This window comes from Rhipicephalus microplus, chromosome X (genome assembly GCF_043290135.1).
Source record: "Rhipicephalus microplus isolate Deutch F79 chromosome X, USDA_Rmic, whole genome shotgun sequence".
In the NCBI taxonomy this organism is placed as follows: domain Eukaryota; kingdom Metazoa; phylum Arthropoda; class Arachnida; order Ixodida; family Ixodidae; genus Rhipicephalus; species Rhipicephalus microplus.
This window is the reverse complement of record NC_134710.1, coordinates 459,300,616-459,317,934: the sequence shown is the minus strand read 5'-3', so window position 1 is coordinate 459,317,934 and position 17,319 is coordinate 459,300,616. Positions and strand designations below refer to the sequence as shown.

Sequence of the window (17,319 nt, the reverse complement as noted above, 5' to 3'; positions counted from 1 at the left end):
ATCACGTGACAATATAAATGGAAGCTCGCGCCTCACTCTCGACTGTTCGCTGGCTGATCAATGTGCAAATAAATTGTTACGGTACCAATTCACGTCTCGTCATTATTTACGCCATTAAATTACGACACCGTGTATTCTCGTCACAAGAAATGCATTCGCATTTCCTCATGATTCACTGCGGGGAGGTGGGAGCAATGGTTTAGTAAGTGTTCAGTTGTACACCAACCAGCCCAATTCAGCACAATAATATGCATTATTTGTCAGACTTGTTTCCGCAAAACTAAAGGCTCCGTCTCCCGCGTTGAGTTGCTGTGCGCAAAATGCTCATGGCTTTACATTATGGTCAGTGTTCCGAGAAGATTGTGGATAATACAGGAAACGTAGACTATCGAAGCAGGAAACAATAGACGCCTTATAGAAGCCTTATAGAAGCCTAAACAAGCCTTATAATTTTCCGACACTTTTGGACTACCTGATGCTGGGTGAATTTCGTAATGGCGTCAATCTGCAGACTTAAATCGAGTTGTGTGATACCATGCAGCCCCATAGCCTTGAAAAACTTGGAGAACATCTTTGTTACTGATGTTGAACTTGTCTAAAACAAAATAAGTGCCCAGCCCAAACTCAATAAAAAGCTGTTTTGTTCGTTCCAACACTGCTGACTGCACACGCTTTTTACACCGTGAATCAAATTGGTGAATGTTTGCTTTATTGCTGTCAGAGTTATGAACTCTAAGAACACAAACCTTTTAAAGTACTCACATTCATACATAGCGTCTTAACTTTATTACATGGAAGAATGATACTGAATGTGAAAACGATTAAAGGTGCTCTCAGTTTCTCGTGTTCAAGCGGCCACCTTGCGGCAATTGGAAGATGGCCATATCTCCAAGTAACTTGTATTTGCTGTTCAAGAAGAATTGGTCTTAGCAATGCGTTTCAGATAGGCGTCACGCAGTTCTCGACGTAGAGCCTTTCCTGTCTCGGTTGCTGGTAGCTGGTCGAGAAACTCAATGCCACCGTGAAGTTGTTTGTGATAAGCAACCATATCTGCAAATAAGAAATAAACGCCACTGAAAATAAACATACACCTGGTCTACGTAGGGCTCCGTGGCCTTATTAAACCTTCTGGTTTCCTGTTTTACATATCATATACGAATGGTAAGCTTGTGCTCACAGCTGCCATTCTTTCCATTGTTTGCTTCGAGAAAATATTTTTTAACGCGTAAAATCTCACTTAAATCAGGGTACACCAGTAGAGTAAATCAAGTGTGAAGGTGAAGATATTTCAGAAGAAAAATTCTTTGAAGTAAATCGTTGGAAAATGTTCGCTTATTTTTGACAAAAAGACGATAAGCGGAGAGAAAAACTTGTCTGAGAGTTGAACGAGCTCGCTGTACCTATTTGATTGGCTCAGGACACAGTTGACGCCGACCCACTTCCACCCTACCCACTAATAAATAATGTAATACACAATGATAAGATGAGTTACATTAAACTGTTCACGAAAGTAGACCTACCACTTTTAATGAAATGGGTAATGTAATCACAGAGTGCAAAACATTCATGTGTTCAAAAATATTGGTATGCGGTTTACAAATGTTGAGAGTAATTGCTTTAACTGCCTTAAAGTATACACTAATCGGGTAATAAGGCTTATTGTGGATCTCTATATTGAAATAAATATAGCAGAAAAGATTGACACAGACGATGTAAACGTTGAAGTAAAAAAAAAAAACCTCGACAGTCATACCTTTGAGGAATGTCTTCAGGTTTTGCTCCATGACCTCGTCTCCTTGACAACCTTTGCGCAAAACAACAAACGCCCTAGCTGCTTCGCCGTGTTCGGAATGTGGCACTCCGGACACAACCACTTCCCTGATGTCGGGGTGTGAGAGTAAGAGCGTCTCGAGCTCTGCAGGTGCTACCTGCTGGTCCATGCACTTAATAAGGTCTTTGATGCGGCCGGCGACGTGGAAGTGACCGTCCACCGTGTAATATCCCGTGTCTCCTGCGAAAATGCGAAATAAACATGAACACTGCTTGTCCCTGGCATCCCTAGTAAAGAAAAAAAACCGCCCTTATAGTAAGAGCATTAAGCAATTCCAGTGTCTCACCATGTAGCGCAAAGTGTGCTCCATTTGTATAAAAACTCCATACAACACCGGTTGTTACGTAATCTGAACAAAACTGTTAGTGGTTTTAGAAGAGGGCAATATTGAGGGATTTTAAAGGGTTGTAGCATCTCACTAAACAGTGGTTTCTGTACGTACACTGCTGAAGATCTTGATGCCATGCCCCTGCGTGGTGGTCTAGTGGCTAAGGTACTCGACTGCCGACCGGCAGGTCACGGGATCAAATACCGGCTGTGGGAGGTGCATTTTCGATGGCGGCGAAAATGCTGTAGGCCCGTGTGCACAGACTTGGGTGCGCGTTAAAAAACCCCAGGTGGTCGAAATTTCCGGAGCTCTCCACTACGGTGTCTCTCATAGTTATACGGTGGTTAGGGAATGTTACGCCACATATCAATAAATAAATATATCAATCAATCAATCTTGATGCCATGTATGAACCGTCCAAAGCAAACCAATCTACGAATACCTACGTTTTTTACGGAAGCTTTTCTCGAGTATGGCAAATCTGCGGCTTGATACCAGTGCTTTTCTATTCGTTCTTACCTGTGCGGAAGAACCCTTGTTCGTCGAACGCCTTCACAGTCTCTTCCGGCAAGTTGAGATAAGCCTTGAATACAGTTGGCCCTCGCATGCGTATCTCACCGCACTCCTTCGGGCCAAGTACTTGGTTCGTTGTCACGTCAACCACCTTGAAAGAAAAAAAATGAAAGAGTGGAGAAGTTTGTTCTGAATCCTAATTATCAAATATACAAGGGGAAAATGAGTCCACCGGAACGAATAAGGATGAGCCCACTACCTACAGCAGTGATGCAACTAGGTGTACTATCTTCGTGCTTTGTGCCTTTGGTGAGAACACGCTCTTTACGTATCGACACAACACACTTGTTTGGGCAGGTCAGTCTGACTGCAAGTGAAACTAGCATGTGGGCAGGCAAATAGAAAAAAAAATATGCGAAATTGGAATTGACTAAGGTATAATAAATCGGCAGCATGAAAAACATGTTTATTTGCAGCATTCATGTAAAAAGTGCAATTAAGAAAAATAAATATCAAGCAAAAACTTTGGCAGATCTTAGGTACCATGGGATTAGGTATTAATCGAAGAAGCATGCGGAGGGCAAGTGACTGCGGTGTAATTTTTTGTTGATCTAATCATTACGAAATGATTCTAAGCACACGTAGAATTGTTATGTGCACAGATCTGTAGGCGAACCGTCCCATGCGTTTTAAATAAGCAGTTGTTCACATTTGCGGAACGGTGCCAAAAACAACATGGGTATTATCAGCCCCAGGAGCGATAAGCTGAAATATCGCGCTTGCGCTTGCGAGGATATTAGCAAGGATAAATCTACATAGAAGAACTTCAGTGGATTGCACTTAGCTACAATTGACGCCAACCCGACTTGACGCGTCTATCATTGGATTATATATGGAAGATTTTTGAAATTAGATAGCCAGCACTAAAATCACAATTGACGTTTCACCAACATTACGCCTGCTTATGGGCTTTTTTCCAGTGTAGTTCCGAGACCAGGCGTGGCTTTGCTGTTCTATACTGAATTATCACGTGGAACGACCCAGCTTAGTTTCTGCTGGGAGCGCGACATTTAACGCTGGTGCACACCGGCGACTAGCAGTGCTCGCACGACAATTTGCGACTGGTCGCAAACAGTCGCGAATGGTCGAAAACGGTCGCACAGCAAGTGCTTTGGCTAGTCACTTCCTGACCGATTTTTTAGTCGCGCGACTGTGGTCACAAAGCTGCTGGAACCAATCAGCGATGCTCAATTTTGGTTGTTTCATTTTTCATTGTGCTGGCAAGAGCGGATTAAAACAAGAAATGCGGCACGATCGGTTTGCTCCGCTTACTCAGCTAGACAAACAGCTGTTTGTCTGTCTGTCTGCCTGTCTGACATACAGTCAGACAGACAGACAGACAGACAGACAGACAGACAGACAGACAGACAGATAGATAGATAGATAGATAGATAGATAGATAGATAGATAGATAGATAGATAGATAGATAGGTAGATATATAGATACCACTCAAAGTGTCTGAAAAACTCAAAGAAACGCTTCGCATTTAAAACTCCACTTAAGGTCACAACTGCTACATCAGCCTTCAGTTCCGCTACGACACAGGGAGAGTTGGGACATATGACGTCATTTTGGAGGCCGCATAATATTGCCACGCAAGCCGTGGTTTGCCGACCACTGCTATAAAGTGTAATAATACACAGTACTAGGCTGGGGTGTCAGCCATCTTCATTTCTAACCCCTTCTTCTTCCTCGTCTCCCTCCGACCCTGCCGAACGTCCACATACACTACCCCTCTTAGAAGACTCATCCCTACTGGGGTGATACATGAAAACGTTTCCAATCGTCGCAAACTCCAGTACACCATCATCGTTGGTGTAACCGACCCTTTTGAGAACGCCATGTGTCCTTGCGATCTGCATCACGCGATAAGGTACCATGTACACCTGCTTTGTGCCGGGAGGCCTTTTCTGACAAGCACCAGATTGTTCAGTTGTATCTGAGGAATCCGCGCGTTGTGGCGACGGCCAAAGTTTCCCTTCATATTTTCCCGGTATCGCTGGTAGGCTTCCAAAGTTTTTTGTTTTTCGCACAATTGCAGGCGGTCTGCAATGCAAAGTTCTTGATCAGCAGGAAGCACTGGTACCTTTCCGAAGCTGCAAAATATGGGCTACAGCCGATGCTCGCAGTGTGCGACCGATTGTGATGAGTGACAGCTGCCTCCAAGCAGCACTTCCATCCACCCTGAAAACCTGGATACATTGAAATGAACTGCTTCAAATCCCGAATGATTCTTTCAGCCATGCCATTTCCTGCAGGATGGTACGGAGCGCAGCTTCGCAATACAACTCCTCGTTCCTTCGCCCAATCTTGCAAATGCTGACTGAGAAACGCTGGCCCATTGTCTGATATTACTATTTTCGTATTGTTGAACATCTCTTGACTCAAAAGAGCGATCACACTATTTGCGTCTTCCATTTCCGGCCGTGCAGCCACTATTCTTGTGCACTGGTCTTTTGCCATTAAGAAAGACTGCGTTCTTCTTACTCCTGTAGCCTTCTTCTTGAGCTCTGCGAAGTCCAGATGAATGACTTCAAATGGTACATTGGAATGTTGAGGCGAAACCATCTCGTCTGTTCTCTAAAGGTACATGGCTTCGTGAACTTGACATTGATAACAAGACTGAGCATACCGTTGAACATCCTCTCTCATGTGTTTCCACTGGAAACGCTGAGGAATCTTGTGATATGTCCTCCAAAAGCCGTCATGTCCATCTGATCGAGTGCGGGAAGTCGTGATAGAGCTCCAAAATTCGAGGCACAATTGTGTCTGGGACTGTGAGTTTTCCGTTATGGAAATGAAGTTCTTCAGTTCCCTCCCACAACAACGTTGCGTTGACATTTTTATGATCAGGAATTACCGCAAGTCTTGAAAGCGCATATGCGTCCTTGAGGTATTCTCCAGGCCTGTGGTGGACCATGAAAGTAAACTGCTGGAGTTCATTCTTCCACCTAGCAATTTTTCCTCGAGGCTCGGCGAGGATAAGGATATACGTTACGCTTGGTGATGCGTAAAGAGCTTGAAGCTCCTGCCATCCAGGTAAGGTCTAAAATAGCGTACGGCCATTAAGACTGCCAAGGCTTCCTTCTCTGTAGTCGCGTAGTTCAGTTGAGTTTTCGAAAAGGTGTACGAATAGTACCCGACGACCCTCTGTGGACGGTTCCGTGGAGAGTCGGTATCTCTCTGGTAAAGCACTGCGCCTGTGCCATAATAAGAAGCATCGGTGTTCTGTTCAAAGGGCAACTTGAAGTCTGGAAGAGTCAGGACCGGATCCGATGAAATAACAGTCACAAGGCTGTGTCAAACAGATTCACATTCTGCTGTCCCCTGAAATGGCACATTGTTCTTAGTCATTTCTGTGAGGCATTTGGTTTTGGTCGCATAATCTCTAATAAATGGCCGGAAATGCCCTGCAAGACCCAGAAATACCCGAAAAGAGTGCAAGTCATATGGCTTCTGCATTTTTGCGATTCGTTCGACTGATTCCTGTTTTGTTGTCTTGGTTTGATCGTCAAATACTCTTCCAAGAAACACCACTTTACTTTGGAAAAACTCAATCTTCTTGACATTAACTTTGAGCTCGGCGTCACAAAGTGCTTGAAGTACACTAGCCAGATGCTTTGAATGCTCTTCCTCGTTGCGGGAGTATACTAATATATCATCTATGTAGACGTAACAAAACTTCCCGATAAATGGTCGCAAGACGTCGTTCATCATTTTCTGGAACCAAGCTGGTGAGTTCTTCCATCCAAATGGAAGTCGGTTATACCCATAGATGTCAAAGGGCGTGATAAAGGCAGAATATTTCTTGCAATTTTGAGAAATCGGAACCTGCCAAAATCCTTTACATAGGTCAATGCGCGAGAAAACTCTGCAGCCACCCGTGTCATCTATTATAGAGTCTATACGTGGCATAGGAAACGGAGAAAGCTCAATGTGCTTATTAATTTGTCTGTAGTTCATGCAGAGTCGAAGACTTCCATCTTCCTTTGGTGCAATGGTGATGGGTGAAGCGAACACGGACGTGGATGAACGGATAATCTGCGCATCCAACATCTTTTGAATCTCGTTCTGAAGCCACGCTTTCTTCTCTCGTGACATATTATAGGGTTTTTTTCTCACCACCGTCGTATCACTGAGCTGGAATGGAACCTCAAACTTCGTAGTTGCTGTAGGATATCCTTTCAGGCACAGCGATTCCGGGTAAAGCGTCGTAACATCTTCACCCGACGATGGTTTCCGCGGAGTCCTTGAAGGCGAAGCTGCAGCGTTGATAGCGCGACGCTTTTCATCTGTGGTAATTTTGGCTGTCCAGTAGATAATAAGGTGAAGTGCACTTATGACTGGACGTGAAAGCAGTAGTTCATACGGAACTCCATCGAGTACCAGTGCTTGCGCAGTGACAGTGTTGCCGAGACACGATATGGTTATACAAGTCCATTCATCAAGAGCATCTCGTCTTCCATCGTATCCGTGTACTTCTACTGGTCTTCCTGTTTTTTTACTTTCACCCTCTCAAGAATATTTGCGTTAATAACCATGACACTTGCTCCGCTGTCAACTAACGCACTCCTTTCCTTTCCATATACAATAACAGATAAGTACAATAGACTTGTATGACACAAATAAACAGCTTCTCTTGATGTCGTCGGGTGGAAGCCGATACCCTATCTATTTAGCTTTTTACGTTATCTAGCTGTTCGCTATGGTCTGATCCTCCCTGGGCGGTCAAAAAGGATACGGGTGTTGCAGTAGGTCTCCAGCTTGCAAGCGGGCGTCGTTCCTCAGCTCGTGTGGCCCCGGTATTCCTTGCAGCAGGTGTCATGGGTTGACGCTGGGTTCCTAGGTCCTGGAGGTAGAGGTCTCGCATTCCCTGCAGAAGTTCTTCGACCGTCTTAGGTCCTCTCATCTGTATTTGCTTCTGGAGGTCCGGACTTAAACCATGAATGATAAGCGGAACCACAGACGTCTCAGGCAGAGATGAGTCCACCTGCTATAGCACGCGCCTTTTCTCATAAAAATAGCTGAGTGCAGATGCAGACCTGTATTTGAACGTGATTGCTTTGTCCCATAGCAACACCTTGTTCTCGCTGAAGGAGCTCAGAAAGCTTGCTTTCCACTCTATCCATGGTTTGTTGCTGTGAGTGTTGAGACGCTATTTGTACCAACTTTTTGCTACGCCCGATAGGAATAGTCGCATGTTTTTCACTTTATTTTCGTCGCTGTGCCAGTAGTTTTCATTGCATGCATACTCGTAAAACGTGAGCCAGGACTCGGGACTACTAGACTTTCCGTCAAACATGTCTGGCTTCATGTGTGCGCGACTCGGTCTGCTTAATCTTTCCGTCACGTTTACAAGCAAGCGCATTATAATGTCACGCACCAAGAGCCGTGAAGACAAGACAGGAACAGCGGGGCAGAAAGACACGAGCGTGTATCTTCAAAACGAAGCGCTAACACACACATCTTCTTTGTTCTCTTTTTCCTTTTCGGCTCGCTAGGGCTTGCCGGCACACAAGTCTAGGTGGCATTATTCCCCCTCCCATTAGAGCATCGACTCGATGCTCATACACAAGGTGACAGCAGGGCCCATAACAGAATAAAAAGAAAGGGAGAAACAATACTTATAGTGCACAGGGCATATGCAGGTGCAAAAAATGAAAAATGTCTGTGGTTGGTCATAAGAAAAAAAAACAATAATACAGTTCAAAGTTCGTTCGAGACCCTATGGAACATGAAAAAAAATGTTTGCTGCCCTGGCACAATAAGGCGAGTATTACTGCGTAAAATAAGGTTTTAAGCGGACAACATGCACAATCTCTGTTTGTGGTGAGTGGCGCTGGGTCGTTGCCGAGCCTCCGTCTGGAATGACTTCGTAGTTGACCTCGTTCAACCGCCGTAATACTTTGTAGGCTTCGAAGTACTTGCTCAGGAGTTTCTCGCTGAGACCTCGCCGTCTAACAGGAGTCCAAACCAACACTTGGTCGCCAGGTTGACAGGTAACTGGTCGATGGTGGATGTTGTACCTTCGGGAGTCTTTACATTGCTGCGATCTTATGTGCACGCGGGCTAGTTGACGTGCTTCTTCTGCTCGCTGAATGTAATCCTCGACATCAGGAGTTAGCAGCTCATGCTGGTCGATGTCATAAGGAATCATGGCGTCTAGCATGGGTTGCACGTCTCGACCGTAAACGAGGCGGAAGGGTGCGAACCTTGTCGTTTCCTGGGTTGCGGTGTTATACGCAAACGTTACGTATGGCAGGATCTCGTCCCACGTTTTATGCTGCCCATCCACGTACATAGAATTCATGTCAGCCAGTGTTTTGTTTAGCCTTTCTGTCAAGCCGTTACTCTGGGGGTGGTATGCGGTTGTCTTACGGTGGTTCGTGTAACTGAGTTTGAAGATGTCGTCCAACAGTTTTGCCGTAAACGCTGTCCCTCGGTCAGTGATGATGACTGACGGGGCGCCGTGACGAAGCACTATGTGGTGCATGAAAAACTGGGCGACTTCAGATGCTGTACCGCGTGGCAGTGACTTCGCTTCAGCGTAACGCGTCAAATAATCAGCTGCGACGATGATTCACTTGTTTCCAGAGTGAGACAAAGGAAACGGTTCAAGAAGGTCCATTCCAACTTGGTCAAACGGCGTACGCGGTGGGTCGATGGGTTGTAGGAGGCCTGCAGGCTTTACAGGTGGTGACTTGCGACGCTGACATTCGCGGCATCCTTTCACGTAGTGTTTCACACAAGCTGCAAGTTTTGGCCAGAAATATAGCTGTCGTACCCGGTCGAGCGTCCGTGAGTATCCCAGATGGCCGGATGTCAGCTCATCGTGGCAGGCTACGAGGATATCATCACGAAGGTTTTGAGGAACGACTAGAAGATAAGATCTGCTGCCGGTACCGGCGTTTTTCTTGTATAATATGCCGTGTCGTAAGCAAAATGACGGCCATGTACGGGAAAGTTGCCGAGGAACCGACACGGTGCTGCCTTCTAAATGGTCGATGATGGGCCTTAACTCGGGGTCCGCTCGTTGCTTACTGAGGAGGTCCACCCCACTGAGAGTCCCCTGGAAGGCACTGTCGTCTTATACAGCTGTATGGTCGGATTCCAGAGGCGCTCGTGATAGCGTGTCGGCGTCTTCATGCTTTCTACCCGACTTGTTTACGATGATGACATCAAACTCCTGAAGTCGCAGACTCCATCGTGCTAATCACCCAGAGGGGTCTCGGAGGTTAGCCAACCAACATAAAGCGTGGTGATCAGGCACAACTTTAAATGGGCGCCCATATAGATAAGGCCTGAACTTTGTAATCGCCCATATTACCGCGAGACATTCCTTCTCTGACGTTCAATAGTTGGTTTCGGCACGTGATAAAGTGCGGCTCGCATAGGTGATCACACGTTCGGTCCCATCTTGTGTTTGCACCAAGATAGCTCCGAGACCAATGTTGCTTGCGTCAGTGCGCACCTCTGTGTCAGCGTCCTCATCAAAATGACCAAGCACAGGAGGGGAAGACAATCGATGTTGCAACTCCGCAAAGGCAGTCGCTTGTTCGTCAGTCCACAGAAATGGGGTGTCGTCACGTGTAAGTCTGATGAGTGCCTCCGCAATCTTAGAGATTGATTGATATGTGGGGTTTAACGTACCAAAACCACTATATGATTATGAGAGACGCCGTAGTGGAGGGCTCCGGAAATTTAGACCACCTGGGGTTCTTTAACGTGCACCCAAATCTGAGCACACGGGCCTACAACATTTCCGCCTCCATCGGAAATGCAGCCGCCGCAGCCGGGATTCGAACCCGCGCCCTGTGGGTCAGCAGCCGAGTACCTTAGCCACTAGACCACCGCGGCGGGGCGCAATCTTAGAGAAGTTTTTGATAAAGCGGCGATAGTGTGCGCAGAGCCCCAGAAATCGTCGAAGACTTTTCTTGTCTGTCGGAGCTGGAAAAGCGGCCACAGCGGCAGTCTTCTCGGGATCGGGCTGAACGCCTGCAGCGCTCACAACATGACCCAGGAACTTCAGTTCTTTGTAGCCGAAATGGCACTTCTCAGGCTTGAGGGTAAGGTCAGCGGATAGTATAGCTTCAAGAACACTCCGAATGCGATGAAGGTGCTCGTCAAACGTTTTTGAAAAGACAACGACATCATCTAGATAGACGAGGCAACTTTTCCACTTGAGGTCAGGTAGAACAGTATCCATCATTCGTTGGAATGTGGCCGGAGCAGAACAGAGACCGAATGGGAGAAGTCGGAATTCATACAGACCGTCAGGAGTTACAAAAGCAGTTTTTTCGCCGTCACGTTCATCAACTTCAATTTGCCAGTAACCACTTTTGAGACCGATTGAGGAAAAGTACTTTGCTCGCCTCAGCCTGTCAAGAGAACCATCCACTCGAGGCAACGGGTACACGTCTTTCTTTGTGACGTTATTCAGCTTCCTATAATCGACACAAAAGCGAAGTGTACCATCCTTCTTCTTTACAAGAACCACTGGCGATGACCAAGGGCTGCTTGATGGCTCTATTACACCGTCTTGAAGCATTTTCTTCACTTGCTTTTGAATGACGCGTCGTTCAGTTGGTGAAACTCGGTAAGGCTGTTTCCGTATAGGCTCCGCGTCGCCATAGGTGATGATACGGTGTTTGATAATCGATGTCTGACAGATTCTTGATGAACGAGCAAAACAGGCGTGGAATTCTATCAACAGGTCGTAAAGCCTTCGTTTGTTTTCGTCAGACAGCGTTGGATTTACGTCGACACACTGGAGAGGTGCTTCGTCATTATCGGTCGCCTCAGAAGCAAAACACTCAGTCACATTGGTTACTGGGTAGGCATAGGCGATGACAGTACCACTAAAAAGGTGTCGGCGCTCGTAGCTGAAGTTTGTAACACGAACCTCGCAGTGGCCAGCCTGGAGGTCTACTAGGCTTTGTGCTACGCAGACACCGTGGGAAAAGAGTAGGGATCGAATGCTCTCCGCCACCGTTTCAGCGTGTGCTGATTCATTACACGCCACTCGAACCATAACACTTGAGCACGGTGGTATTATCACATCATCGTCAATTACACGCAGACATACTCGATCGTGGCTGGGATTATGCTCTGGTGTGGCACTTTTTGTTGAAAATGTGACGAGGCGTTGTCGAATGTCGATGATAGCACCATGCTTCCTCAGGAAGTCCATGCCAATGATCAGGTCTCGAAAACACTGACGGAGAACGCTCAAGCTGACAACAAAGGTAGCTCCACAAATCTGTATCCGTGCTGTGCAAACGCCGAGCGGCGTGACGATGTGCCCACCAGCAGTACGAATTGGCCTCAGGTTCCAAGGCATCGTGACTTTCTTCAGGGGAGCAGCCTGTTTTTCACTTATTATAGAAAAATCTGCACCCGTGTCAACTAAAGCACTGACTTTGCGACCGTCGAGCAGCACTGGAATGTCTAATGAAATCTTTGTGGAACCAGCTGGTGTCGTCGTCGTCGGGGTATCGTCAGTTTGCGGAAGCGTCGGTAGGAGGCCTTGAGCTTGTCCAGTATGAGCGGCCTCGCCCCTGAAGGTCGCTGTGGTTAGTTTTCCCGGCGTGGACTGGGTGACCGACCCTGCGCCACGCTCGAATAGGTACGGCGATTAGGAGAAAATTGCCGCGGTGACGGGGAGCGTGACTGGTGCAATGACGACGAAGTTCCGCACTGCTGAGCCACATACTCTTCAATTTCAGGGGGCCGCTGACCGAACCTGGGTGGTGGTGAGTTCGTCGAAAATCCGCGTAGTCCAAGTTGCCGGTAGGAACAGTGTCGGTAACGATGCCCAGCTTCGCCACAGTGGAAGCAGAGAGGACGTCGATCTGGCGCACGCCAGACGTCTGATTTTCACGAAATCAGGCGAGGTGCGCTGTAATATGGTGCCGCTTGAAGCGTCTGCAGCATGGCTGGGGCCACGGTGGGATGCGGGATTGCGGGTGTAACAGGTTGCCGCAAAGTTTGAGCATACGACATGCGGGGGAAGTCACTGGGTAGTTGATAATGCCGCATGAAAGGAGGTTCTCTTAAGGCATGCTGGACTTCATTTCGGACTACGCTGGACAACAAAGAGATAGTGGGCTGCGAGGGCACAGACAGCTTCTGGAGTTCTTCGCGGATGACTGAACGTATGATCTCTCGGAAGAAATCCATTTGACCACCGAAAGCTCCCAAGTAGTCCGTAGTTGAAGCGTTGACGTGCCGTTCGTATGACGGGGCCCGGTGCCTAAGAGTGCTTTCGATGGTGACGGCTTCTCTGAGAAATTTGGACACAGTCTTGGGAGGGCTGCGCACAATCCCACCGAAAAGCTGTTCTTTCACCCCGCGCATGAGGTACCGTACCTTCTTTTCTTATGGCATGCCGGGGTCAGCTCGGTGGAAAAGACGCGTCATGTCCTCGACATACATTGCAACCCCTTCATTCGGCAGTTGTATGCGGGACTGCAGATCGCGCTCAGCTCTCTCCCGTCGGTCAGGGCTGGCATATGTCCCAAGAAGTCGGCGTTTGAAGTCTTCTCACGATGTAAGAATACCTGCCCGGTTCTCATACCATACACGTGCGCCGTCCAAAAGACTGAAATAGACGTGCCGCAGTTTGTCTGCGTCGTCCCACTGGTTGTGCACGGCAACGAACTCGTAATGAACGAGCCAACCTTCGACATCCTCAAGTGCAGTGCCATGAAAGTGATTTGGCGTTCGCGGTGTTAGTGAGGTGCATTGAAGCGGCGTTGTGCCGTTCGTACCGTTTGGAATGGTGTCAGTAGGGCTGGTCAGAGCTGCCATGTGGTTTACGAGCAGTCCAAACTCAGAGGATTGTCCTCGGATTATTCTGCTGGCGCGGTGCACAGGAGTAACCACCGGTACGGCGCTTGAGTTCTTGCTATGTGGAGGGGTACGGTGCATAGATTACCCAGCACCTCCACCAGTTTGTCACGCACGAAGAGCCGTGAAGACAAGACAGGAACAGCGGGGCAGAAAGACACGAGCGTGTATCTTTAAAACGAAGCACTAACACACACTTCTTTGTTCTCTTTTCCCTTTTCGGCTCACTAGGGCTTGCCAGCACATAACTCTAGGTGGCAATATCATTTTGCTGCCTATTCTGTTCTTGGTGCAGTTCAACAAACTTGTTGATCAGCTCAACGGAACTGTCAGGTGAAGCAGCGGTAGCAGGCTTCGCGTCGTTTTTTACTGGAGTCAGCACGAAATTCTCATAATCCCGAAGTTTCATGTTGATCCTCACCGTTCTTTTAGCAAGTAAATGGTCTGGAGTGAGCTTCATTTTAGTGCTTATATAGGAAACAAATGTGTCAGTGTTCACTGCTTCCGTAAGTGCTAGTTCCTCTTCATCTTGAGGCGTTGCGCTCAAGATCCGGATGCCACCGCGTTGATTTGCTCCAGTGGTGAAGTCCACCCACATCCCGAATGTCCGCACAAAAAGTATACGCGGCTGCGCCAATTTGTAATAATACACAGTACTAGGCTGGGGTGTCTGCCATCTTCTTCATTTCTAACCTCTTCTTCCTCCTCGTCTCCCTCCAACCCTGCTGAACGTCCACATACATAAAGCATGTCGCCGATACAGGGAAATAGAATGCACAAGTGCTGTTGAAGGTCGTGGAAGTGTCTGCGTGGAGTGGTCAAGCATAAGAGATTAAAAACTTGCTCCGCATTTTGGCGTTCTTCAAAAAACGCTGGAATACTCCTAAAGTTATTATAACTAAAAATTAAGCCAGTCCCTGTAATACAAGTCTTTCAGGTACGTTGTACTACTGCTCTTTATCAAACATTCTCTGATAAGCTTTGCTATGGTGGTATAGCCACTACCTCTTATAACCACAAAAGAGCACGTGACAGTGGTGCGACTCTGGAAACACGCACGTATTATGTTGGCCCAACTGTGGTCTACTTTATTTTCAGTAGTTGCGTGTATTGAGAATTACCCAATTTCTGCGACCAGCTTCCTGTAGCACTGAATTCCTGACCGAGGAGTCTAATAGCAGCACCCGCCTGGAAGTCTTCGTGGATCCCTGTGTTTTCCTTCGTACTCAAGGAGCCATCTTCGGCGCCATCCGCTCGACGCCAGTGAGCCCACTTACGCCCCCACTCCCGCTTCTTAGTACGCTGTATCATGATTCATTTTACATCAACCACCGCAGACCTAGACTGGCTCGCCAACCGAGCTCTAATGCACGTGTCATGCGTGCATGCGCACAAGCTCAGACCGAGGGGACACCTGGCGGAGGAAGGACGTGAGGTAAGAGGCTAACAGCTCATGAGGCCGAGATTCCGCGTTCGCTCTTTTAGAGGTAAAGCAGCTTATGGCAGAGTTCAGGGAGGTGGGCGGCGTGACTGCTCTTACTGCGCTAGTGCGTCTCCCTCCCCATCTCTCCTCACCCACGCCTCTCCCTTACTGCGCTTCCATACCATCCACACCCCTACAGCGCATGAACGTCCCCTTCCTCTCTATATCAACATTTAGGCTCCCCCTCTCTCTCCTCTAGGAAGAACAGGCCTTAGCCCCCTAGCACGTGTGGCCTGCCTAAGTGGCAGTGTAAGACACTGTCGCCCTCCCCCTTAAGCTTTCTCAGAATCACCTGATAATGTCGGAGAACAAGATTCTGCAGACGTGTGGTGAACCAACGTGCTCCCGCATGGCTTGCTCCAACAAGAGTTAGGGAGGAGTAAGAGCGCCAGAAAACACTCTCCATGATGCGATCTACTAGCAAGGACGCGTTGACATCGATCAAGGTGCCCGTAATGAAGAAAACTTCAGCCATGTGCTGCTTCGCATGCTACTGATGGCTCTCTTCACTGGGAGATGTTTTAGTTTTTAAAAGACAATAGTCGTTCTTGGGGACCTTCGACGCTAAAATTTTGGTCTGTCTGTCTGTCTGTCTGTCTGTCTGTCTGTCCACTGTTAACGGCATCGGGTACTTAAAACGGCTGACCCCATCCGCAGCGCCCACCAATGTTGCTGATGGTTTAGTGTTCATACTTGTGTAGTAGTCAGTTAAAAAGCAATTACTGCGCATATCTAGCGCAACATAACAACACGTATATACTCTGCATGTGCCTCTTTTACTAGAAAAGGCGTACATAAGTAATTTTAAGAACCGTAGTGCTTATCACGCTGCGCTGACCATGCATTGCTTGCACAAAAAAGGCGAGTGTTTCCAACGCTTTGCTAAGATGACATGGTGGTGGCACCTACCTGTCACCTTACGTTCTACACCTTGTTACCTCTGAGACAGGCACGCATAGCCGTCTCAGAGCCACGCACTTCATTTTCCAAGAAAATTGCCAGATGGCGCTCATGCCTCACGTGTGACGTGACTTGATGTGTTCGTTCGCCTCCGGTGCACGTTCGAGGCACTCTAACGCAGCGCCACCAGAATACCATTAACCGATTTTTTTGCGCAGAACATCAAATAAATATTTTGTTCGCTCTCTCCACACGCAAGACTATTATGTTTCGACAACATTTGCAGATTATCATGCAGATGAGGGGCCAATTTTTTTTTCTGCCTCATTTCGCAACACGCTCACCCACGGTGTACTATTGCACAATATGAGGCCAACATTGCACAGCTACATCTGCCTTCACCGCAATGTGGCAGACACTCTGGCGCACCTTCTACTGCATTGCAAAGTAAGCGTCCCAAGACTACGAGCCGCAGCACCAGATGCGGACCAAGACGTCCTCAGTGAAGCGTGGGAGGCTGCGATCTCCCAACCGGACCTGGTCGAGCAGCGTCAACTCGTCGCTCGAGCTCGGCAGGCTGTCCAAGCCAGAGGGTTCCTGGAATAAGGGACCCTCCCACTTTCACTCACAAGCTTCATTGAATAAACGTTTGTCTCTCTCTCACTTCGCTGTGCCGTTTCTTTCTACGGTGATGTTGCTGAACGCAATAACGGTAGCCTATGAGCTCGGCTCTGAAATAACAAGTATTAAAAGGCGCTAAAAGGGCATCCTTTGACCATCAACAGCCCGAACGGTCAAATCAAACGCTTCGCAAACATCTAAAAGTGTCATCCGCAACCAGCTCTAAGCGCACGGAAATGGTCAATCATTTAGTGCGTGAAAGAAATAAATATGTTGAAGGCTGAGCGTTATTTTTTTTTTTGCCCAGAGGTGGGTTTAAAAATGTAGTACCGGAAGTGTTGCGAGGCGAAGGCGTGAGATCTGTGAAATTTTGACGGAAGTGTGGTGGAGAGGAGAACGAATCAGCGGCGGCGAAAGGGGAGCTACTTGTCAGCAGCGCTACAGCCTACTTGGAGGATTCGTCAAGCCGGTGAATATGACAGGAAATCAAAGTGTCGGGGAACTTCTAAATTTACAAAGGACAAGCACGTTATTCTCTTGTGACGTTTCCAGTGTATTACGCTTGATTCTTCACGCCAGCACTTTGTTGATATGACGTAATAATGCAATATTACCTCAATGGGTAATAGGCGGCATATGTAAGCTATGAACAATGTCCTACGCTGCCTTGACGTGCACTCTGTCCCCTTTTCTACCTTGTCTAGAATGAATACGATGCGCGATTAACAAATTTC

General features: G+C 47.5%; 1 protein-coding gene across 1 annotated transcript in view; it reads right to left on the bottom strand.

The window, feature by feature from the left end:
- Positions 1–687: 687 nt before the first annotated feature.
- LOC119160842 (luciferin 4-monooxygenase) overlaps positions 688–17,319 on the bottom strand; it is a 148,461-nt gene continuing 131,829 nt past the window's right edge. Inside the window, exons 9-11 of the mRNA XM_037413097.2 lie at positions 2,679–2,823; positions 1,754–2,011; positions 688–1,050 (exon numbers count right to left, since the gene is read on the bottom strand). Coding sequence (XP_037268994.1) covers positions 911–1,050; positions 1,754–2,011; positions 2,679–2,823 — 543 coding nt within the window. The 3' untranslated portion in view covers positions 688–910. The remainder of the gene's footprint in view (positions 1,051–1,753; positions 2,012–2,678; positions 2,824–17,319) is intronic.